Source organism: Carlito syrichta, unplaced genomic scaffold (genome assembly GCF_000164805.1).
Source record: "Carlito syrichta isolate Samal-C Ts95f unplaced genomic scaffold, Tarsius_syrichta-2.0.1 Scaffold306131, whole genome shotgun sequence".
Taxonomy (NCBI): domain Eukaryota; kingdom Metazoa; phylum Chordata; class Mammalia; order Primates; family Tarsiidae; genus Carlito; species Carlito syrichta.
The window spans coordinates 91,968-118,300 of NW_007250227.1; the positions used below are offsets into that span (position 1 = coordinate 91,968).

The 26,333-nt window shown below is 36.7% G+C and overlaps 1 protein-coding gene across 1 annotated transcript in view; it reads right to left on the minus strand.

The window, feature by feature from the left end:
* Positions 1-26,333, minus strand: part of RBM33 (RNA binding motif protein 33) — a 91,969-nt gene that overhangs the window by 35,507 nt on the left and 30,129 nt on the right. Inside the window, exons 7-10 of the mRNA XM_008062946.1 lie at positions 23,706-23,764; positions 3,513-3,645; positions 2,801-3,144; positions 755-1,072 (exon numbers count right to left, since the gene is read on the minus strand). Of these exons, the coding sequence (XP_008061137.1) occupies positions 755-1,072; positions 2,801-3,144; positions 3,513-3,645; positions 23,706-23,764 (854 nt within the window). The remainder of the gene's footprint in view (positions 1-754; positions 1,073-2,800; positions 3,145-3,512; positions 3,646-23,705; positions 23,765-26,333) is intronic.

Below are 26,333 nucleotides of genomic sequence, written 5' to 3' on the forward strand. Positions count from 1 at the left end.
CTTGTAAGCTCAAAGGTGAAAAGAAGACAGTATTAAAATAAGTCTTACAGACTAGAACTCTAGCCACTAGCATACCATGTTTCCTTCCTGAAAAACTAAATTACCAAAGTCATTTTTACATAGTTATTTAATGGAGGATGAGACCATGACTGTTGCCTTTCATTTTTAGAGCAATATATTATTTCCCAGTTTCTTTCAATGCATGATAAACCCACATATTTGCTGACAGTACCTGAGAACATAACCTCACAAACAAATGCATGCCAATCTCCCTCAATTGAATATTAACTCCTTGAAGGGAGGTTATTTGTTTATTTTGTTAACTGCTATATTCCCAGAAACTATAGTATCTGGCAAAAGGATATTCAATATCTTTTTCCTGAATTAATTTACTTATTTATTCAGAGACGGAGAGAATCTAGACACCAAAAATAAGCCACTAACAAAGGCAGAATGACTTTCTAAGTTATATGTCTATTATTTAATAATACCTATCACCACAAAAATATCTAGATACAGGAAATATGTTAAGGTATATATATTAATACAATCTTTAAGACACAAAAGAGATAAATTTTGAATTTCTCTAATCAAGACAATTTCTTAAGTGTTTTTTAAAGCATGGATTCACTCTCAAAACAATGTACTACATATTTTATACATTTAAATCTGAATTAGAAAATACTCTAACCCATAAACAACAACCTTGAAGTCAAGTAAAAGCCATTCCAAGAAAATACCATCTGACACTTACGTGCCTTAGCCCCTGGCGCGGGGGGCACTGCATCCGGCTGCTGTTTGACTGAGGCTGAGCTGTCTGCACATGCGGCCTGAACTGTGGCTGAGCCATGGGCATCAGAGGAGGGGGAGGCACTGCCAAGTGGTGGTGGTGCTGGTGCTGCTGAGGCTGGTGCTGCGGTGGGTGCGGGGGCGGGGGCTGGTGCGGGGGAGGGTGCTGGGGTGGGGGCTGGTGCTGGTGGTGCTGGGGCTGCTGCTGATGCTGCTGAGCTTGCTGCTGCTGAGGCTGAGGCTGAGGCTGATGTGGAGGGGGCAATGGAGGATGCAAGGGCCCCTTCCGTTCCCAAAGAAAGAGAAAGAACCAGTTATAAATGGGCATACTTAGGTATATTTCAACTCAACTATTTCTTCAAAGTCTCAACACAAGAAAATAACTTTTAGTACCACCAAAACTCCATTTTAGATTTGCAGATGAAGGCACCACTATCTTAAACGCAATAATAAGCCACAAGCTACTACCTTAAAGTTTGTATTCAAGTCCAGTAATTCCAGGACTGAATTGTCCTAACAAAATAACTAAATATGCAAACAAACCCACAAATTCAAGTATGCTGCCTACAGCACTATGATACCAAGGACATGAAACCAACATACACATGCAAAACAGTAATGGCAAAAAATCCTTGGGCAGCATTCTTTAATGATGGAGCAAAAGTCAATTCACTGACACAAAAAGATCATAATGCTATGTTAACCAGGGAAAAAAAGCAGATGGTGAGGATGTTTGCATTTAAAAGAGAGAAAAAGAAAAGGTACACAGGCTAGGCATGGTAGCTCACACTTGTATTCCCAGCACCTTAAAAGACTGAGATGAGAAGATGGCTTGAGCCCAGGAATTCAAGATCAGCCTGGGAAACACAGCGAGACCCCATAGTCCCAGCTAGTCAGGAGACTGACAAAGGAGAATTGCTTGAGCCCAGGAGCTCGAGGTTATGGTAAGCTATAATTATGCCCTGTCTCTGCAAACAATTTATTTTATTTTACTTTACTTTTTTGAGTCAGGATGGAGTACCTTAGTCTCCTGAGTAGCTAGGACTACAGATGCATGCCATCATGTCCAGCTAATATTTTAATTATTTTGTAGAGAGGTTTCACTATATTGTCTAAACTGTTCTCAAACTCCTGGGCTCAAGCAATCCTTCTACCTCAGCCTCCCAAAGTGCTAGGATAAATGGTGCAAGCCACCACACCTGGCAGACTCTGCCTCTTTAAAAAAAACAAAAACAAATAAAAAACACACACACACACCCCAATGTTACCAAATGCTAGTAGTGACTATTTCTACGGAATAAAATTATTTAATTTCCTTTTCTTATACTTACCTATATTCTAATATTTCTGCAATAAAGATGTACTAATTGCACTTTTTCTAAAACAGAATCCTTTATTTTCCTTCAACATCCTACATAATTTTCCTTTTTTAGCTTAGGTAAGTATTCTATGTGTTTTTAAATAGGTGGCTCAATTATATAATTTTTATATATTTTAATAGTAAATCTAAAATACAAGAAGAAATATACTGAGTAAGAAAGATGTTACGGATGCTCATGTCAAGCAATGAAGCATAAACCTATCGACAGAGGGCACTCATGTTCTCCAAATAAGTCAGGGAACAGCAACATTTTTTTTCCCCTCCATACGATGAATCATTTCACTGCAGGAGTATAATCTGATGAAGTATTTCCACTATTAAACTTCCAAGAAATCTTGTAAAGATGAGCATATGTATGTATGTAGCTTTTAGAAACCCTAATAGTGACATTTTTCAATTTCTCAAAAATGACAATCACATTTTTCATTTCTCCTGGTATTAAGGACATAAATAATAGTGTCAAAAAGTTGTCTTTAATGGACAGTACTTTCAAGGCTAATAACACCCTTAGTCTTGAAATAACCACAAATTATTAGACTAGAATAAAAATTTGAAACTTTACTTTTATAAAACACAAAGACCCAAAGCTACACATAAACTTTTTCCCTGAGGTTCGCTCAGGACGCATACCTGCAGATTAGGCTGTGCATGTGTGGGCAGAAACGGCTGTCCTGGGCCAGGCAGGAAGGGCTGTCTAGGAGGAATGAAAGGCCGTGTGGTTGCTGACCCTGGCTGGCTAAAGTGCAGGATCCCCACTGGACCCGGAGGCTGCAGGGCCGGTCTTACGGGCCTCTCTCTTGGGAACACCGGTTGCTGTCCTTGCTGATTAAATGCTGGTCCTGGCTGAGTGAATGGTAAAGGACTCTGAGTAGGAACAGGATGGCTACTGTTAAGAAGCGTGGGAGGCGGTGGTGGTGGAGGGGGACTTCGCTGGTCCAGAAAAAGATGACTTGGGAACCTTGGTTCACCTGAAACTAAACAGCAGTACATTACCTTCTGGTTAGAAAGACCATGTGTTTCTCAGAAAAGGAGTTTTATGTACCATCTTATTGTGGACACAAATAACAAGTGTTGGCAGGGACTGAATGTTTGGAAAGAATTCGAGATTTTTGCCTCTTATTTCTAGAGTGTTTCATTTGTCATTTTCTATAATTTCCACCTTTGTATGGGATTTTTCACATTTCAGTATCAACAATATCTAAGCTTAGCACTTCAAATAATAGGCAGCACAAAAATCTGACATTTTTAACAAAACTCCTACTGAAGAGTTAAATTCAGTTCAAAAACTAAATGTGTTCAAGCACGTTACCTAATTACTGCACATCACTCATACTTTATGTACCTCCTAAAAAGAAAGGATCTCGCTCCTGAGGCGGGGGTGGGGCTCTCCATTGGTCCTGGAGAGGAAGCCGGGGCGGCTGGCTAAAATTGTTGGGAACAGGTCCAGGTGTATGCTGTGGAAATTCTGGAGGACCCTAAAGAACAACAGGAAAACAGGGTGAAAGAAAGAAAAACATTCTATAATTTTCATAAATGTATACTTGGTTCCAAGTTTTCCTCTGAAAAGGTCAAGTAACATTTCCTACAATCAGTGTTTCTCTCCCCGCCCCCCACACACAGTCATGCAATGCTTATGACAGGGATACATTCGACAAATGTATCGTTGGGTGATCACCACAGAGTGTGCTGTACTTAGACACCTAGATGGTACAGCCTACTGCACATGTAAGTTATATGAGATACCCTATTGCTCCTAGGCTACAAACATGGACAGTATGTTACTATACTGAATACTTCGGCAACTGTAACACAATGGTAAATATTTGTGTAGCTAAACATATCTAAATATAGAAAAGATACAGTAGAAATACAGTATTATAATCTTATGGAATCACTATTATATATGCCATTGATCAAAATATTCTTATGTGGCAAATGACTATACATGTAAACAAAAACTACATTACAAAATGGTGATTTTGCTATAATTAAAAAGTCAAAAATCAAAATGCAGCATTTAGAAATTAATTTAGTGTTTTAAGCTTACTGAAATCCACACAATTACTGACCTTCCTTTCCATTAATTCAAAAGACTACATGTATACTTTTGAGTGTTCATAACATTTATCTTTTCAAATGCTATTTTTGCTACCTATTTAACATAATCACACGCTACAGAAGCTGCTGTACTCCAAAAAAAGAAAAAGAAATTCAGTTTGGACCATGGCAAAAAATCAGCAACCTCTGACATAACAGAAAAATGTGGGATGTCTGAGAGACCAAATCAACACAAAAGAAATATTACACAAATTTCTTTGGTTAAAAAATTTTAAGCAAACTCTTAGAGTAACATTTTTCTAAAACTACATGTTACTAGAAGAACTCTATGAGACAAACTATAACTACTTTATTTTTCAATGGGCCTTTCAGTATTCATGGAGATATTTTTAACCACCTTATTTAGGTAAGAAGCAGCATTTAAAGAAATGCTCACAATTTTTTTCACTGCTCCTAAAAGAAATAATTCACTAATTATTAACTATCATCAAACTAATTTTCATTTAATAGCCAATATAGCTCAACTTTTAAAAATCGTGCTTCTTTCTGATAAACTTAAAATTCTTTACCTATTAATGATATTGTGGGAATCACACAAAATGAACACTAGTATAATACCACAAATTCTTAAGACTGTTGGCTATAAAATGATAGCAGTTATGTTGAAGACACAAATATCACATATTTTTAAAAACACAAATATTAGGTACGTATTGAAACATGTGAAACAGAAAGTTCCAAAGCTTAAATTTTTGCAGCTTTTGTTTATTACTTTAGGCAAAACAAGGAAATCCTCAGCATATCAATGTTTGACATTAGGGAGTATCACTTCTCACTCTAAAGATATCAATTAAGACAACCAAACTAATAAACATCAGTAAGTGAGGAATGTATTTACAAGCAAGAATACATATTATATACATTCATACTATATTGAAAAGTTGCTTACCCCTAGTAAATGTGTATAATTTATCATAATGTTAATTTGAAAATTCAGTGATACAATACTTTGATACAAATATTCTTTAATATTTACTATCTTGACTTTGATAATTACTACAAAATTATTTCTAACAGCATAGGTTATTACACAATGTTTCTTATTAAATTTGCACAAGGAGCTTCAGTGGACTTGGCTACTTTCTCCCACTGTCATACTCTTTCCTTTTGCATTAAAAATATTCTTTTTTTGTGTTTGAAGTCAATGGAAATACAAAGTGTATGTGTGCAAATATCTCCTCAAAAATAACACTGTATTTGGCCAGGTAACATGGATGTTCTATTTATAAAGTATAGCATTAGTATTTCATATTCTGTTGTGTATTTGAACATTATTCTGACATATATGGACAGTTCCTGACTTACAATGGTTTGGCTTATGATATTTTCAACTTACAGTAGGTTACTCTGAATACAACCCTATCATAAGTTGAAGAGTATTTGTATATGCATTTCAAAATATGTTTTAAAATAATCTTCAAAATCCTCTGAATTCTGCATTTTTAAAAAATGTTTAAATGATGTTTCTTGAAATGACACAAAAAACAAACCACTGCCTGCCTTCTGTTTTGCAAACTAGCAATGGTGGTCCTGAATAAAAATTCTTTTCCAATTAAATAGCCTGCTTCCTTAAGTTGTTTTGTTGTATACTTGACTGTACTTCTTCTGGAGGAGAAGGCAAACGGGGAGGTTTCAAACAGATAAACACAAAAGGAATCAGTAAAAAAATTAAGATAATTTTCATCGAGAAATGCAAAGCCTACAGATCAAAATTATGTTTCTGAGACACTGTATCACAGCCCAAAAAAGCTAATAGTTATAAAAGTTTTTTAAAAATTGCTCAAATTTAAAAGAATCTTTGAAAAATATAATTCCTATGAAGTTTTAGCTTACAAATAAAAATGTTAATAATAGCTACCAGAAAACAGGAAAAACCATTTCTAACTTTCAAGTGTGATAACAAATGATAGCTCTCTTTAAATAACTGAGTCGTGGTCATTTACAAGTAGGTCTGTTTTGATTTGCACCGACCAGCTAGGTAAGAGTCTGGTTGAAGCAGTTTTCAATTCAACTCAAGGAAGCTTACACAACTTTAACATACAGCAACGGGCATAATCCTTGACCACAGAACCATCCACTGAGTAGGAGGACCACCATCTGTCAAGGGTCTAAAAGTGAACTAGCTAGAGAACCCACAGGGTCTAAGCTAACTTACAGTGGGTCTGTGGATGTTCTGGAAATCACAGAAAATGACTTTGGCTAGTGCTGGTCAAATCATGTGCCAGGCATAGATGGCAACAGGACTGGGTTGGGAAGAAGGGAGTCCTGACATGAGGTACAGGTCTCTGTCTCCAGAGTCTCGAACTTGGGGAGTGCTCACAAAGAGGTTGATTACATTTTCTTATCTGATAGGTCTTGATATCTAGTAGAAGTCAGGTCAGCAAAGTCAGAGCATGGTTAGAACTGGGAGTGTAGGTGTTGCACCAAGGCTCAAGTCCTGGGTGACACAGGAAGGTACAAGTCATGCAAATGGGAGGCCATTCTTTCCACTCACCAGGGTCTCACAGCCTTTTGTACCTGAGCCAGCACTCCCTACCATGCAATGGCTAACACTCCCTACACACACCCTACCATGCAATACAGGACGTCTCACTCACTGTCCACAACAGGCCACCATGATCTCATCAACACACAGCAAAAAAAACTGTAACTTTAAGACATTAAATCACTGGTCCAAAGTCATACTATTATTTTAGCATCTTTAAATCACATTATGTTCACTCAACAACATCACAGATTTCAATACTCAAGAAAAACAAGTCAAACCTCCCATAAGACTTAATTTTATTTATGACATAATGAAAATGCAGTGGGAGAAGTTTCAACCCATGTATTATAAATTTTATAAAATTATTAAATTTGGGTTACAAATTGTTCCCTAACTTGGATATGAAAATGGTAGTATAAACCCAACTTGGAATGTTAATTCTAGAAGCTTCCATATTCCATCTCTGGTATTTCCTTGGAAAAACATTCACTCTAATCTTTCTAACTCAGCCCAAGTGTAAAATCACTACAGAAGATGGCTTCTCTTGTAACCCCTAGTGAAGAACCTTCACTTTCTCATGTCCTTACTTCACTCTCTGGACACTTCCCATTTCGGGAGACCTACCTGCCACAGATTCCAATTGGACCCAAGCATTCAACACCTCTACCCCTGCAGTTGAACTGAGGGCTGGGGCAGGAAAGATCTCATGAACTGAAATAAAAGCTTGTATTTCATTCTGACCAGCCCAACAATGTCACTCAGCAGTTTTTCACCTGTCTCTAAGTAGTGCCCACTTCTACTGCCCATGATAACTTCACATCACTGAGCACCCTCCAGTTCCCAATCCTACTACACAGCTGGTCCCTCCTCCTGCAAAGTTCTTAACATCCTCACTGCATTTTCCTCCCACCTTCTTTCATTCACCTACATCTAAATTTCATTTTTTACCATGAGTAATTACTCGCTGCTAATTTTTAGCAAGTCTATTTGTTAAATATATAAATAAATTCTCACTATTTTATACATTTGGTCAGATTTTTCATTTAAAAGTAGAAACTGGAGTTGAGTTATAACAGAGGTTGAAAGCCTGCTACTGATATGTTGACAAGCTTTCAGCCTCAACTACAGCCAGCGCACGTCAGGGCTCATAACTCATTAGGTCTACCAGTCACCACTATACTAATGAGCTGACAAAATGCAGGCATCAGGCATGTCAGGAGGCCAGGAAGAGTAAAATCTACTTTCTGAGAAAGGGGGAGAGGCCTTTAGGGCTATTTCTACTTAACCTTTAAATATTTTTATTGTATTAATAGCTGGAAATCAGCATCACTGAGGGTGAAAATTATTTATCAATATATAACTGTTTTCACAATCTCAACAAAGGGCAAAGTCAACAAGACTCCATAGGTAACTATTCACTACCACCAATCTACCATCACCCTCTCCTACCTCAGCCCAGTCCAACCTCTCTTCCGCTTTGGTGTGACTAACTATGAGGGACGCTGTTTTCACAGGATTCACTCCACACTAGCAACACACAGGAGGCAGAACTGCTTCCCAGGGGCACAACAAGGAACCCCTTCTGGAACCGGCCTATTTTTACAGGTTCTCACGGAAGGTAAGGAGTACCGATTTCTCTTGACTTTTACTTCCTTAACTTTGCCCATATTAAAGCAAGCTGAAAGAGGTCCTAACCTTTCTGCCTTTATTACTTATTATGTGAAGCCCTAACATTTATTACTGCTTTTCTTACTGAGTTTATAGAGAACTGGAAAATATTTCAGTTTCTTATAAAATCTGTAGTTACTTATAAATTCCATGACTGCATTTTGTTGCTACAAGCCCCCCCCCCCCCCCCCCCACCCATCTGTAGTTTCACTTTCCAAGGAAGGGTGAGTTATCCACACTCAACTGAGGTCTGGAAATACTAAGTGGAAAATTCCAGAAATAAACAATTCATAAGTTTTAAACTGAACACCTTTCAGTAGTGTGATGAAACCCTGCCATCCTACTCCATCCAGCCGGAGACCTGGAATCATCCCTTTGTCCAGAGTACTCACTATAGATACTACCTGCCTGTTAGCCCATTAGTCACTCAGTTATTGATCGACTGTTGTGATACTGCAGAGCTTGTGGTTCAAGTTACTCTTATTTTACTTATTACAGGCCCCAGTCCCAAAGTACAGGAGTAGTGAGGCTGGCATATTGTTATAACTATTCTGTCCTACTATTTGTGTTGCTAACCGCTTACTAGGCCTAACTTACAAACTTTATCCTAGGTAGGTAAGTACAGGAAAAAACATGATATCTATTGGGTTTGATACTATCCTTAAGTTTCAGGCATCCACCAGGGTAAATGATGGGACAACTTAAATAAGGAGGAATGACTATACCAGTCATGTGGCTGCTGCAGTGGGGATCTCTTATAAACCTTCTTTCCACCACACAGTTAGTTAACTTCAAGTCCTCTAAAAGACAGGGTTTTCTCATTACAGATAAGGCAAAATGTTCCTGGGAAAGGAGACTGGCTTCCACTCCACTCTGAGTGGAGGGTCTGCTAAACTCTGGTTTTTTTATTTTGTCACAGGTTGTGAGCAGGAAAAGTACTCTCTCCTTAACTCTTTCCTTTTATTCTAACAGGAAGTAGTTACTGAATCTGGAGAATGAACTCAAAGAGAGGAACAATGTGCTTAGTATTTTTCCATAAAAATGTCAAGCTGCCTGAAAAATATTACTTCTTGGGTATCTGAGCACTATCAGATTCCCTGGAAAGTTATTTTACATATTCTTAATTTTTAAAAACTGAAAATATATTGGGATCTCAAAGCTTGCCCTCTTTGGAATTTTAATACCCCAAACTTTCTTTCCTTTTACTGACTATCCATGTGCTGTCTAAATACACATTCACCGGCATTCAAATGTTAGTGATACATAACAAACCGGCCCCCCAACCTTCTCTCATGTTTGTTTACCCACACTCAGTGGAACATGTAAATTCATCAGCAATATTTAAGCAGCTTTTTATTCTAATTTTCAGGTGATCCTGTCAGTGCCCAGGCTGAGAAAGTAGCACTTGGTATCTGTCCTAAAGGTGTTATCAAACACAGCAGCTCAGGAGTGTACTCCAGCACTGGACTGACAGCTCTCCCAGCCCTGTATCTTCAGCCCGACCACCCGACAGTTGTAACCTTGAGCTTGTAACTGAATCTGTCTGGGCCTTGGCTTGCTTATCTGTAAAATAGGAATAACAATAGTACCTACCTCACAGGGAGAGCAAAGTACTTAGGACAGTAACTACTAGCAAATAAAAATTCTTCATAGGTGTCATCATTTTTACACATATTTTTGTAGACAGCAATCTAGACTGTAAATATGATATACCTCTGACAACTCCCATGTTTTCTTATATGGTAAAAGACAAATCAGCATAGATTCTCTTTTTACATCAGAAACCCCTCATATAGTGCCACCAAATCCTAGAAATGTTGTTTCCTAAATCTCTCCAATCTACTCCCACTTCTCTTTGTCCTTCAACTGTCACATCCATGAGGGATGGGACCATGGCTATCTTACACAGCAACATATTTCCATGCTTGGTTCAGTGCCTGGCACACAGGCAGTCATAAATATTGAATAGATGAATGAACAGCCTATTTCTAATAGAAAGATATCCCCTCAGCCTCATATTTTCAACCTGGAGTATTATGTAGCATGTTGTAAAGCCAGCTGTCCATAAAACTCACAGACAGGTATTGAATAGCTGACAAAAGGAAGGAGGTAAAGAAGGTTAGGACGAACTTAGACCCTGCAGAGTGAACTGCCTGAGGCTCCTGACCTGAGCAGATGTGAAACATACACAGTGCACTAGGGCCAAACAGAAGCCAAGCTCTGGGAATGATCACCGGTTTAGAGAACCTAATTCTCCAGCTCACCTGTATGCCAGAAATAATTTTAATTTCTAATTATCCTAGTATCAGTGGAAAAGACAAGTGAGAGGAACATGGAGACTGCCTTCTTCACCCAGCAATTAGCTCCCCATTTTTGAGAGACTACCAATGTTCTTTGGAAAATAAAAAATGGACAGATTGTACCGTCTACTCCCCACACAGTTAAAAGGGCCAGGCCCAGGTCAGTTTCCCTTTCTCTGCTATAGATCTAAGAGCCATACCCCAGAAGATTTATGACCCTCAAAAAATCATACAAGACTTGGTAAAGTCCTTTTACTCAAAAGGTGGTGCTTAGTAATCATTACTCACCCACATATACAATCTTGACAAGGCATTTTACAGAGTTCAAACCATAAGCATAAATTCATATCAATAAAGACTACATTCGTTGAGAAAGAAAATGTTCAAGGAAAAGTGAGATACAGGAGGAGCAAGTTTTTTTTAATGGCAAAACTCTCTACCTATATAACATGGTATTTATACATGTAATTTTCTGAATTTGCCCAAGTCCTAGAAAATGGCTTTATGTCTAAGGATAGAATAGGAAAAACGAAGGTAATTATCCTGTTCCCTGAATCAGAAATTTTAAAAAACTGAAAAAAAAAAAATTATCTTGTTAACGTTGCAGAACATGGATGTTAATAAAATATGAATCCACATTGATGTTATTTGGCTTTATTAAAAAATGAGCCACCTTTCTCCCCCCTCAAGGACAGAAGCTACTAAAACTCACAACTTGCATGTTCTCATCTTCTACCATGCACCAGTGAGGTTACAGTGCCAAGCTTCTCTTGCACAGTAATGTGGCCCGACCCAGTTCTGGCCAACAGAATGTGAGAAGAAGTAATGTGTGACAGGCTGAGACTTGGATGGGCAGAAGTCGAGCCTAAGATGGGCATCTGGGTACACATGACTACATGAGGGCTCCAGGAAAGCAGTAGAGAAAGGGGTTAGGCCCAAGCTAAGATGTGGTTTCAGGAAAAAGTCTTGAATCTCAGCCTGACCCTCAGGAAAGGGATGTGGAGCTTAAGTCATGTTTAGACTGGTGGGCCGGGGCTGCAATAGCCCCAGAGGAGCTGACTTCTCTTCACTCCCACTGCGTTAAGCCGCCCTTGAAGAAACAGTACTCATTAACCAGGACAGCGTCTGCAGTAGCTGAAGGATGTGGCACTGGCACTAGAGGGGACTTGGGAATGTCCAGCACAGTAGCATTAATTGAAGCAGACTAGTTTCATAGCTCTGAGTCTTCCATGACTTAGCACTGTAAAGTTTACTTCCCCACTCAAATTTACCATCCAGGCTCCATATGTATTCAACTCCCCCTTTCGCTGGGCCCTCAGAGGCTGTGCATTCACTGGCAGCTGGGAAAAAAGGAAGGTTGTCCATGGGAGGCCTAGGGCTCAGCCCATACCACTACTCTTGCTAGTTACCAATCACTGGGGGGGCTCACAGAGGCACAGGACTTCTATGCTTTCACCTCATCCACATCACAACCCTACAAGGTAGGTAGGTATTTACTCACTGAAATCCTCTGACCTAATACAAAGTTGGAAAGCAGCACAGCCTGAATTCAAACCCAGGTGGCCCACCTCCAGAGAAAACATGTTTACCCACTGGGCTACATATCACTTGCTATGAACAGCAAACAGTTGGGATTTTCACATTCCCTAATCTGTTCCAGTGTGTCATAAGCACATACATACATGTAATTGAGTGAGAATATATGTGTGTTTTAGTGTTAAGAAAATCAGTAAGTACACAAACAAGCTAGCCTGAGATAAAAGAAATTAGCAATTCTCACCTGATCAACCTACAAGAGATCCAAAAAGGAGATAAGATCTCAGACGCTACCTAAGATTCAGAAAGAAATAGCTGGCTCAAGGTGAGTAAAGAAGGAAATTTTTGACTTTGAAAGTTAGTTAGGCTGGGTTCAGTGGCTCAGCCTGTAATCCTAGCACTTTGGGAGGCTGAGGTGAGTGGATTGCCTGAGCCAGCGGGTTCGAGACCCGCCTAGGCAACTTGGCGAGACCTCATCTCTACCATAAATCAAAAATCAGCCAGGCGTGGTAGCGTGCGCCTGTAGTTCCAGCTCCTTGGAAGGCTGAGGCAGAAGGATGGCCAGAGCCCAACAGGTTGAGGCTGCGGTGGCTGGGAGCAGCTACTGCACTCCAGTCTGGGCGACAGAGTGAGACTCCAACTCAAAAAATAAAAAAGAAAAGTTAGTTAAATGGAATAAGAATGAGAAAAGAGTGTTTTGAGAGAGTAGCCTGGACATGACATAGGCAAGGTGTTGTGACCTGAAACAGCCAGGTGAAGAGCAGTGAGGGTAAGTAAGATTGGTAGGAGGTCCACAGTATTAAAAAAAAAACTGTAGTACACACTGACCTTTATAGATGAGGGAGGCTGGCTCAGAGAAAGTAATAAATCCTATGAGGAAGAAGTCATGATGATGGTCCATTTTCCAAGATGACAAATGCCTGCATATCGGCCAAGTGGTACCAGAATTAGAAAAAGGGACAGATAATACAAAACCCTATTCAGAAAAAAGCTCTATGACTGACCCATGAAATATACCAGAGTAAAAAGTTTACCTCTCTGGCAACATCAGATACTGCTGGACACAGAGAGAGATGCTGGCAGATAGTAACTTGTCAGCTCTATTGTTTCACTGGGTAATGGAACTTGAGTTTGACTATTTAAATAAGCTTTTAAGCTTTAAGATCCTAAAAGCTACTTATTGAGTGTTATCAACATTCTCCTTTAAAATGGAAGATAAATTCAACAAAGAAGAGGCCTCATGAGGCTCACAGCACCACTTTTGTTTGTTTTAGACCTCATCTCTACAATAAATCAAAAGTGAGCTGGGCGTGGCAGCGCGTGCCTATAGTTCCAGCTACTTGGAAGACTGAGGTGGAAGGATCGCCGGAGCCCAGCAGGTCAAGGATGCGGTGGCTGGGAGATGCCACTGCACTCCAGTCTGGGCGACAGAGTGAGACTCCAACTCAAAAAAATAATAATAATAAAAAAATAAAAATAAATAAATAAATACATGTCACCTTTTTTTTTTTTCTAATTACACAACTTAAATTTTAGCATATGCTTTAGTCACATGGAAAAGACTACTAATTGCTTACCTAGCATAAATCCTCACTTCTTAGTAAAAGAGCGCTAATTTTACTTAGGACAACACTGTGCCCTGCTAAAAACTATATATTTCAACTCGTAACAATGATGACATAACTAGGCTCTGGTCAACAGCGACTGTTGTCAGCTGTGGGGTAGGGCTGGGAGGAGCTCCAGGTGGCTGCCCCAGTAGGCCTGCACCTCCTACCCCTCTTCTTCCTTTAATCTGGAATACAGATTAAGTGCATTTAGGTGATAGGTGGATTAAAACAAAAATGGGTTCCTGATAACATCATACAGTGGCTATAACAGCCCAGAATGTTTCTCATTTTTATGCAAAACATAAGACACTTGGTTTGGTTTTTTTAAGTCACTGTTAACTGAGTTTCTGTTGCATGTAGCCTTATTCACATCCTGACTCACAAACATACAGCATTGTAGCAGACATAAACACAACTCCAAGAAACAGGCAGAAGAAAGGCAGATACCCACCCAACCCAACACCAATTACTAGGTTTCATATTGGGTTTCATATGGGGGGGGGACCAAAACACATGGACTTAAATACATTAAGATGTTACTGGTTCAAGCAGTGAAACAAGAACACCTTTTATGGAACAAAGAAACTCAGGTTGACAGAGTTAAAAGTGAATTAACCAAAGGCTTCATGGTCAATAAATGACAATTAAGGACAATAATCCACATTTTTGTGGGTTTATAAAGTGCTCTTTCCACCAAGGTACACTGCTTCTGCTGAAGACAAATCTGTCTTCAAGTAATGCCATAAAGCTCCAAAGTCTGACATTCACTACATAAGAGTTTCTCTTGATGTGATCATTCCTTTATTAATTTCTATCATTTCATGGGAATAAAGGATAATAAATTACCAATTGCCTCTATCAAGTGCAGAATTATTTTAAAATTGTTAGTGAGTTGTGAACACCACACTTAACAGAACTTTTAGCACTAATGTAATTCTACCTTTTGAAAGAAAATACTATTTTAATCCTTTCAAATAATTGCTCTATTTTGCTGTTCTTTATATCCCTTTAAAAATTCAAGGTAAGAAATTATCATTCTCTCTCATATAATTCTTATACAAATTGTACTTTCACTTTTTTGCATCTCTTATTAATTACATGATGTTATCTATATTAATCCTATTCAGGAAGAACTGATAACTTCAGTTACAAAAAAAAGATGAAAAACTTTGCATAAATTGCTTAGCACAAAGTTAATCGTATAAAGCTAAGAATAAAAAGGCTGTAACAGCTATTATGTGACTTATCAGCTTCCCTAAAAGGGTCAGTCGGTATATTTTAATAAGACTAATTAAATACCTTAACAATGTCATTGAAACTTCATTAATCTTTCAATAAATTACAACCTCCCTCTACAACATGTTTTCTTTTATTAATCTCACTTAAAATGCAAAGAACTATATAAGAAACCAAATGACACTTAAGAACTCTCAGCTAATTCTGATTAAATGGGTTAAATGCACAGAATAAAGATCACCAGTGACCCCTGACATAATTAAAATTACAGTCCTCTATCACAATATGTTAATCCTCTTATTTCCGTATTCTCCATAGAATTTTTTTCTTTCAAGTTGTGCCTTGATTAAATACCTATATTCATTTTCCAAGAAGGTATTTTTACATTTATAGATGCATTCTAGACATTTAGAAGTAGACACCCAGTACCAAGTACTAGGTTTCATATTAGAAGGGGAAAAAAACACCACATGGATTTAAATACATTAAAATGTTACTGGTTCTAACAGTGAAACCAGAACACCCACTACAGACTAAAAAAATTTTAATACAAAATACTGTTTTTGATGAACCTACTAAACACCATGTCATCAAATGAAAAACTCTTTATTCCTGCATGCTCACCCCTCCCCCAAACAACTCCACCAATAACTGGCCCTACCATAGTAAACTTTTCCACTTTAGTACTTAGTTATGGCCACAATTGTATATAGTCATGATTCAACTTACTGAATTCTTTTCTTTTTTTTTTTTCCATTCAGTTTATTCAAGTGCAATTTAAGTTCAGGGAGAAGGTATAGCATAAAAACTAAAGAGAATGGGCTTTATACACAAACTACCTTATTTCTGATCCTTCCTCCTGCATACCCAGGTATGTGAACTTAAGCAATTTAATCTCTCCAAAAATCAGCTTCCCAACCAGTAAAATGAAGAAAATAACGACATTTTTACTCTATAAGGCTGAACACAAGCTCAGAGCAAAATGTGGAATACAGTAATCATCAATTGTTTTAGTCCACTGATCTTCAACAATACATGCTCTAGAAAGACAGTATTTCCTCATTTAAAAAAGGGGGAGACAACGAAGAACTGGTTAAAAAGCAAAGCGTCCCAGCACTTTGGGAGGCCAAGGCAGGAGGACTGCTTGAGCCCAGGCATTTGAGACCTGCCTGGTCAACACAGGGAGACCTTGTTTCTACAATCAATCAATCAACAAGCCAGGTGTGGTGGTACATGCCTATAGTCCCAGCTACTCCGTATGCTGAGGCTGAGGTGGAAGGATCGCCTGAACCCAGGAGGTTGAGGCTGTCATAAGTTGTGAGGATTTTGATCTTGCCACTGCACACTAGTCTGGGCAACAGAGTGAGACCACAAAAGAAAGAAAAGCCAGTAGTATATCACCTATATCAACTGAAAGCATACTTGTCTTAAAATTCTAATCTGTGAATACACCCACCATATGATTCAGTCCCACTCCTAGGCATTTACTAACAACTTACATTCACACAAAAACCTGTACACAAATGTCTACAGCAATTTTAATCATAAGAGCTGAAGACTGGAAATAATCCAAATGTGTAGCTGGTGAGTGAATAAACAAGCCACGTTATTGGAATACTACTCAGCAATAAAAAAGGACAAACTATTTACTGGTACAACAGATACAGGAATCTCAAATGCATTACACTATAGGAAAGAAACTAGACTCCAAATGAAGCATGCTATATGATTCTATTTACATAGCACAGTTATAGAAACAAAAAATATTCGGTGGTTACCAGAAGCTAAGCAGGGAAACAAGCAAACCACAAGGTGCAGCATGGAATCTCTGGGGTGACAGACCTGTTCTCTAGCTTCACTGTGGTGACTACACATCTATAGGCATTAGTCAAAATTCACAGACCTGTACACCAAAAGGACTAAATTTAAACACGAAAAATTCTACTCTCCTTTAAGAACTGCTTTTTGATGCTTTATAATAAAACAGGACTTCTTTCAAATTTTATCTAAAAAATGCATCTAAAAAGAACTATGGGTCTTCAAAGACTCCTAGGAAATTAAATATTAAAACAAAACAAATGAACAAACAAACCAAAAAAATGGTGTGTTTTGTAGGAAAGATCACTAAACACAGACCAGAGATTTTCTTGGCACAGAGGAGTTCCAAAACACTGAACTTAGTGTGACTGCCCAGCATTTCATAGGCTATATTATTTCAACTGTAGATGTACAAACTGTACACAAAGTTTAAATCTATATATATCGCTACAGATCTGAAGAGAATTTATAAAGGTGTGCCTGTCAATATGACATTTAATTAGCCAATAAACAAAACATGAACATCCCTCAGTATGCCAAGGAAATTGGTTCCAGGACCCCCATGTATACACAAATCTGCAAATACTCAAGTCCTGCAGCCAGCCCCAAGGAACCTGCACGTAAGACAAGCCAGCCCTCATTCACACAGGTTTTGCAACCCGCAAATACTGTTTTTTTCCATCCACAATTGGTTGGGGGAAAAAAATGTGGAAGTGGACTCTTACAGTTCAAACACATGCTGTTCAAGGGTCAACTGTTGTTTACCACATAATTTATAATGCAGTTTTTACAAAGTAGCACAATGGCTCCAACAGTTACTCTATAGGAAACCAATGTTATGTTATTTCAGTAAGCATTTCCTGGTCTTTGAGTTATTAGTGCAGACTTTAACCCAGACCTATCTCTATCCAACACATGCAATGCATGCTGGCAAAGCAGCAAGTCAAGCAACTGGATTTGATAAACCATCTTCTTTAATAGCTGTTACCACAGTGTTTAGCTGCTCCTGTTACTGCTGCAGATGGGAATTCGTTGATATGATTACATTTGATGGTATGATAATGTATGGTAATCATGATTAATCAGAAACCCACTAGCAAGTGGAGGATGTTGGGTATTATGTCACCTGCATTTTAAACTGCATTCTCTCCTTACAAACCTGACAATATTTGACAGCTGGAAGGATCTTCTACCACATTTGCCTGCTACTACTTATAGATTTGATAAGAGAAAATGCCCATCATTCCTTCCCTATCTTAAGTGCTAATAATTACAAAGCATTGCAAGCACGTTATAAAAACAATAAGCGTTCAGAAGCAAGACTTTCTTTCCCAGATGGAATAAAGCCTAGATTTTTATCTGCAAGGGCTATAATCAGAAAGAAATGTGATTTGATGCAGCAGTCTCATCAAACATGATTTGCATGAAATGGCGTATAAGACACATCCAGGAAGCATCAATCACCACCACCTGATACCACACACTAAAACGCAGTCCAGACTACCTGTGTTGCGCTTTAACTACAGAGTCAACACAAATGCAAATCTCATTTGCTAAGCCTAAGTAATAATGTAATTACTAACAAGACAAATTTAAACATAAAAGCATAGTTCATTTTTAATTTAAACAAAGAAAACTAAGAAATTATTCAGCAGCCAAACTTCTTGGTATTTAACTGGCTAACTAACATATTTGATCGTTAATACAACAATGCAAAATCAAAGGATGAATAGGTTTTTAAATATCATAGGTAAATAATCATTAAAATGCGAGTTACTTGAGATTTATTCACATGCTTAAAAACAATAATTGCACTGAAAAAGAAAAAAATTAAACTGGTAAAATCTCAAGTAATAATTTAAAATATTTCAAAAATGACATTTTTGTGTTACTTTTTTAAGTGGACAAACTTTAAAAACATTAAAAATCTCTTTGAGGACAAACATATGACTAGAAAATATACTTATGGATAAAAAAGTACTTATAGCTTTATATTGACAAATACATCATTTGTAGCCTTTGTAGCAAGTGAAATCAATTAGACTAACTTGTAAAACAAAGAACATTTGTATTGAAAACAATTCAAATACAAACAAAGATAGAATCTTACTTTCAGAAAGGTAAACTAATCTCTCATCCCTACTCCCTCATTAAAACACACACACACACACACACACACACACACACGTTTTTTAAAGTTGCATTCAAAGGTCTTGCCATGAACAGAAATGTTGCCTGTGACTGGACTGGTGGACAGCAGGAAGCCAGACAAAAAAGAATGGCCAGAACAAGGTGCCAGAATGAAGAGGGCAAGTCATTCATACAGGATCTGTTAACCCCTAAAGGGTACATTACTTCCTATGTCCATCAGTTAGGGTAAATACTTCTAACTTAAATAACTGAGATATATTTTACAATCAGAAGGTTAATATTCTGATATGAACATGCGAATGAAAAAGATTCATTCTCTGATATGCTCTCAATGAGATATATTTTATAACTGCAAAAAAGATTCATAACTCTGATTTGAAAAAATAAAATATTCACTGAAAATAAAAGTTTGAGTGAGAAGAAATGTTTCAGAGTTCAGCACTACCAGCTGTATCTGTAACTAAAACTAAGCACATGAATATAATTTTTAGATGGAAGCCTAAATTACAAAATGCTTTTCAGAATTCCTTAAATAAGTGACTAGGGGACAACCTAGTGCAAAGACTAACATGACCCAAGAGTCAATGGTTCAAATGCCAAGTGCTAAAGCAATTTTTTCAAAATGATAAAAAATAAGGATCTTTTTTTTGTTTGTTTTTGAGTAGGAGTTTTAATCTGTCACCCAGGCTAGGGTGCAGTGGCACGCTCACAACCACCGCAGCCTCAGCCTGCTAGGCTCAAGTGATCCCTTCCAACTTAGTCTTCCAAATAGCTGGAACTACAGGTGTGCACCACCATGCCTAGCTAATTTTTTAATTTATTTTAAAGACGAGGTCTCATCTGATCCCTGGGCTCAGGCAATCCTCTCGCCTCTCCCTCCCAAAGTGCTGGGATTACAGGCATGAGCCACAAACCTCAAGTGAGATCCTTTTCTTAAGACAGACATTCAAATCTTTTGTTTTAAAAGTTGTTCATTAGATTCTCCAAGTAATATCCACTAACAGGAAATAAAAATATTAGTCTTACTACAGCAAGCATAGCCTAGAACACCAAATTTTTGCCTAAGATCACGTTTTTAAAAATAATTTTTAATAATTAAATACTTTTTATTTTATTTTAAAGATGTGGGGTACAATTCAGGATTAGGTATACAAGTGGACATTGTACACATAAAATTTGGGTCACCTTCTGGTCCCCACTTTGCCTGGTATTTAAATACTTTTTACATATTGTGAAAAATAGTGCTTCATATTAAGGTTGCCTTGAGTTCTGCAATCTTTAATTAAAAAACTGGAAGCATTATCCCTTAGCAAAACTTCTGAACATACTAGTCCTGTATTAAGTATTTCTAACATTTTCATTAAAATGTCAAACGAAATTGACTTTTAAGAAAGTAATGTTTACTACTGTTGAGGAAGAAAAGGCATACCTAAAGCACAAATACTAAATGTATCATATGCACATTCTTTAAAATTTGGAAATCTAGTCATATTTCTGTCTACTGGTGCTAAGTTGCATTCTTGTATAGCTAATTCCATATAATACAATTCTATGCAAATTCACACGTGTTCTTGAAAACAACAGAAAGATGTAAAAAATATAAAACTAAAAGTACACACCCCTTTCTCTACACTGCTCATTCTATGTAGGGCTGTTAATAAGTGGCAGGCTATCTCACTATTAAATTCTCATGTATATTCAACAACTACATACTCGCACCTTCTATACAAGGCCTTGACAAAGTCTGCACCACTAAGAACAAGACAGGACTCTGTATAGAGTTTATCCACAGCCATTAACCAGACATCACACAAATAAAGTAAATACACAACTCTGACTGACATAACGAAACTATATATGAAGCTCTGAACAGAACATTACCTATGCTAAAAGCAATGGGAATTCATTTAAAAGGGCTTAAGCTGGGGAATAGCAAGATCACAATGAACCTTAATTTGCTTAATTGTAAATGTCAAAAAACTGGCATATGGATTTCTGAATGCAAATCTACTTTTGTATACCAAGTACACACACCAATTCAAACAGACCCTCTGATGAAATCTGAGATTAGGATTCCTACCTTAAGTGTTTCATCAGTTTGTGTGTGTGTGCATTTTATAAAGCAAAATTCATTTATAACTAAAGAAAAGTACCAGGGGAGAAATGGAAGGGTACAGAACCATTCATAAACACTGGGAAAGAGTCTGCAGGGTGTCCAGTCATCAATAATTAATCTCCAAAGGGCATTCTTAAGCCACAACAATACTGTCTTCACTGTTTTTGTTTCAATTTTACTCAAGTGAAAATTAGCTTAAGGACATATGTAAGGCTTCATTTAATTACACCTGGTTTACTTTATAGTTAAGAAACTAGCATTATGCAGAACAGTTGGCATAAATTAGATCCAATTTTATTGTATTGGATTCGTTTATTTATCCATGTTATTTACATTATTAGGTCCATTTATTTTATTTTACTCAACTAATTTTATTTCTCACTAAATGTTTACGAAATTAAATTTACATTTATAGCAACCGAGTTTAATCTAGGAGTAGAAAAAATAAAAAATAATTTTACTCAACAAAGACCTGGCTTATAAGTAAAAGAATGCACAAAAATCTAGGGAGGGAGCTTATCTTCCTCCCCAATACTTTTTAAAACCATAACATCTCTACTGTATTTTTTTAAATACAGTCCACATTTGATTATTTTTCCTAAGAAAGAATGATTATAGAAATAAGTCAGAGCACTGCATGTTCTATGTTCCAACTTCACTGTAACTTCAGCATTTGAGACTTAAAGATACAATGTGTCAAATGGTGTAAATACTTGGGCTGAAGAGCCCATTTCTCAAATTGTATCATAAACATAGCTACTTTCTAGCCCAAATATTTCCTAGTACCCACACATACTTCTCATCTCAAAAATAAAATATCATGTTGAAGAAACTTTTCAAAACTGTAGTTCAACAATATTTACCATCCTAAGAGTACAAGATAACATAAAAATAAGTTCAATTTCTCACAAAAATTTTCTTTAATTATCCTCTTGTAATATACTCAAAGTATTATGAGATTTCTTTTTCTAGAATCAGATACAATTATATTTGCACAACTGAAAAATAAAAGCAGATGAAAACTGCTAATCTTATATTAGTAAATACGTTTCTACAAAAATATCAATACATTGTCATATTTATTTCTTAAACTGCAATTGCTTTTTCACATCAAATTTTATCCCTATAATTCAAATAAAATGTAAAAACAAGGCCAATAATGATGTTAATACAGATGTTCACAGTCCTGGGAAAGACAAAAAGTACTTAAAATATTAACGTTTTGTAATAACTAGCAGATAAACTACTTTATTAATAAATAAATATATTTATTTACTTAAATCACATGCTTATCCTTGGGTACTGCAATTAATAACAATTAGCTTTTTAGACAACTGCTTCTAATAGGGATTGGTGCCCAATAAATACCACCTAACATTTAAAAAGAACTAATTTAGAATTTGATAAGTAATCTACAGAAACAAATTAGCTAAATATAAGGAAATGAAATCAAGAAGAACCAGTTCCAGACACAAGGTCATAAATCATAATTATTAACTACAAAATCAAAGAAGATTCTAAAAAATACTCTGAACCTTAAATCCAATAGTAATTTTATTTCTAAATACTCACCTGATTATATGGTCACATCCTTCATTTAAACTTTTTTGCTAACTGCCATATATAAGTGTTATATACAAAAGTTTCAAAGCTAAATAGGCCATTTAGATATCTCCTGAAAATCAGACTGCTTATTCTAAATAAGACTACATCTGTTTTACATTCAAATGACATTAAAAATTTTATCTGCCTTTCTTCCCAGTCTTTAAAAAGAACATGCACTCACTGGTTTAGTAAAACCATGAACAAACTACAAAATGATCCAAAAATCCACATTTTAAAAAAAACAAACACAACTAATGAATGGACATTTCTTCTTCTGGCTAAAACATGTTTGAAAAACAGATAAAATTATGGAAAATACAGCAAAGTGTGCATGTCTCTATGCCTACAAGTGAATTGGTGGGTGAATGTGGGGGGGGGAGGACAAAGAGAGAGGGAAAGAAAAAAAATGTGTGCTTTATTTTAAAGATTTTTAAAGTGAAAAGTTTCATTTTCAAATATAAGTGAATGGCTCACTAAGACTTTGGGGGAACTTTTAAAAACAAGTAGAGACCTCATTTTTATTTCCTAGAACTCCACATGCATATCCACATATGCACATTCACACACACTCCCCCCCTTCTCTAGTAAAGCAAGGCCCTTTCCTACTTAACATAAGGCAATAATAAAATCAAAATTCATATTCTTTAAAATGAAAGGCATTCCACTGGTGATCCTGATTCAACAATTTTACAGTTAAACAAAATTAATTCCACTCTCAAAAATCCATTGACCTTAAGCTTTTAACAAACATTTTCTACTGCAGAAATTATTGTCAATATTTACAAATCTTTAAAATTATATTTGGCTGGAATCCCTTGCATTTGCTATATTAATATTTCTTAGTAAATGTATTCTCATCCCTATCAGCACAGAAGGAACAGCTGCTACTCACTGGGAATCTCTGGGGTCCCACGGCAGGTCTTGGCTGGCTCGGAACTGGCAGCAAGGGCACTGCAAGAAAAACACCTTGCATTACAAACACAATTTACTTAACATGCAAACCCACTGGAAAAGGAAAATAATCTGGGAAGTTTAATTCAAGACATATACTATATGTATCAAACATATAATACATTAAGTTTACACTTAAGCTAATTATTTAGTATTTTTAACAATTCCATAAAAGAAAAAGAGAGAAGTTTTCAGTTACAATAGCACAAGCAGAAACTTAAATCTCAATATTCTATTATTATTTGGAATTAAAATATTTTACAATACAAAAAGAGAGTTTTCCTCTAAAATAAAAAACCTAGTTTGTTTTTCACGTCCCTATACAATTCATCCAGGCTACTGACCTCATTATATTTTTGACCCTAATCAGACACAAACTTAAATCTAAATCCTCTGGAATCATGAAAGAGAGAGGAGGGAGGAAGTGAGGCAGGCAGAGAAAAAAAAAACAGGATATACTGGGATTTTTAGAAAATGCTCACATACCATTACAAAAAGTGATTGACTAACAATCTACTATGCCAAAACTTTTATTTTTGTTTTTAAGCAAGCAGAACTCCCACCTATCTATCGAAGAACAAGGAATCAAATCATTTTTAAAAAGACATTTCACAATAGAAAAGAAGCAAGATTTTAGTTTCACACCTTGGGACTAAACCAGATATGTTTCAGTTCTTTAAAACTTATCATATGCTGTATTGATCTTGATTTTGAAAAAACTCATCAACTAGAGTAGAGGCCACATCTTCCATTAAAACATGCTGGCAGATGCACCTAGAAGCTCCTCGATGGCCAGATGATATGAGCTTATTGGCCACCTACCCTACCCCAAATTCCTATGTTGAAACCTCAGCCTGTAGTACCTGAGAAGGTGACTGCATTCCACTGTTAAGGTCTTTAAAAGAGGTAAATGAGGTCGTTACAGTAGGCCCTAATCCAACCAGGCTAGTGTCCTTATAAGAAGGAGAAATTCAGACACAGGCAAGTGCACACACAAAGGAAAGATAATGAAGACAAAGGGAGAAAATAGCTAACTACAAGCCAAGCAAACAGGCCTCTGGAGGAACCAGCCCTACCAAAACCTTAATCTTGAAATTCCACCCTCCAGAACTGTGAGAAAGAAAAGTCGCTGTTTAGGACCCTTCTTACCTCCAAAGTCTGTAGTACTTGTTACAGAGCCTTAGCAGACTATTACACATCAGGTAAAATTTACAATGTAGCATATTTTTAATTTAAGAGGTTTCTGGTAAATGACAAATATAGAGATGATATATCTTAAGAGTCCATCAAAATTACCTTGAAAATAAAGTGCTAGGATAAACTATGTTTTATTTACTATGATTACTCAAGGAATTCTGTACGTTAAGCCTTATGACTGACATACTTCCCACAGGTTCAACTTAAAGTGATAGATAGTCATATATGGACCTGTGTCACTGCTTGATCAAAGCAATGAGACAAACTCATTTTTACAAAATGTAAAAATAGCAGAGGTCCACCTCCTCTTTTTGAGATACTAATTCACTGAGTCGAAATTTCAAAATCAAAGTGGATCAACTTATAAGACTATAAAAATAGAAACCAATCCTACCCAGTTCTATATAGACAGTGATATATCAATTATATATCTCAAGCAAAATTATTAGGATTGTGAGGTGGAGAAAGAAAAAAAAGAGAATGTCTCTGACTTCAGAAGATTACAACAAAGGTGAGAAAGAAAAAGCTACATATTAAACAATATAAAGACACAATTTTTAGAATTAAATACCAAATATAAAATACCCAGATCTCCAAGAACTAGATCATATGTACTACCTTTATTAACTTGGAATTTAAATGAAAATAATAGTACCTGGCAAATAATTCCAATACAATAAAAGGATTAAAATGTTAGGCCTCTTTAACCAGGAAAGTGAGAGCAAGAAGTCAAAGTGGTATCTCTGGGAGGCAATCTATTTTAATGAATGAATTTCTAACACAGAAGCTTCTGATGAGCTGGTAATTTTCATAAAGTACCAATCTTTTTTCTCTTTCTTTAAAAAAATTAACTGTGTTTAAAAAAAAAAAAAAGAAGAAGAAGAACAGGAATAATGGTTGGGGGAAAAAAAAGTCACTGAGGACAGGCTTGGTGGGGGCACAGCAGACACCTAGCCCAGCCCAGAGAAGCTGCCTCAGTCAGCATCCAGGAGTCTGCAGATTCTCCCAGACTGGCCTTGCAGTTGCTGAGTTTGCAAGCAGGAGGATACAACTGTCCAGCTGCCTCCCTGTGAGCAGCAGAGTATTGAAGCTTGTGATGTCAGAGACCAGTCTAGTTGAACCTTAGGCTTGAATATTTGATATTTAATATCTATATCCTTACTGTTCCATGTATTTAATGGACTAAGATAATTTTCTGATTCATTACAATAATTATAATACTGAAAATTTGGAAACAAGTTAAATTTCCATCAAAAGTAGTTTTAAATAAATTATAATATAATGGCACACTTTTCATCCTCAAAAACAAAATATGGGCCATCGAGAGAAGATGTGCATATGTTAACTGTAAAAGATTTTTTTAACATACTTT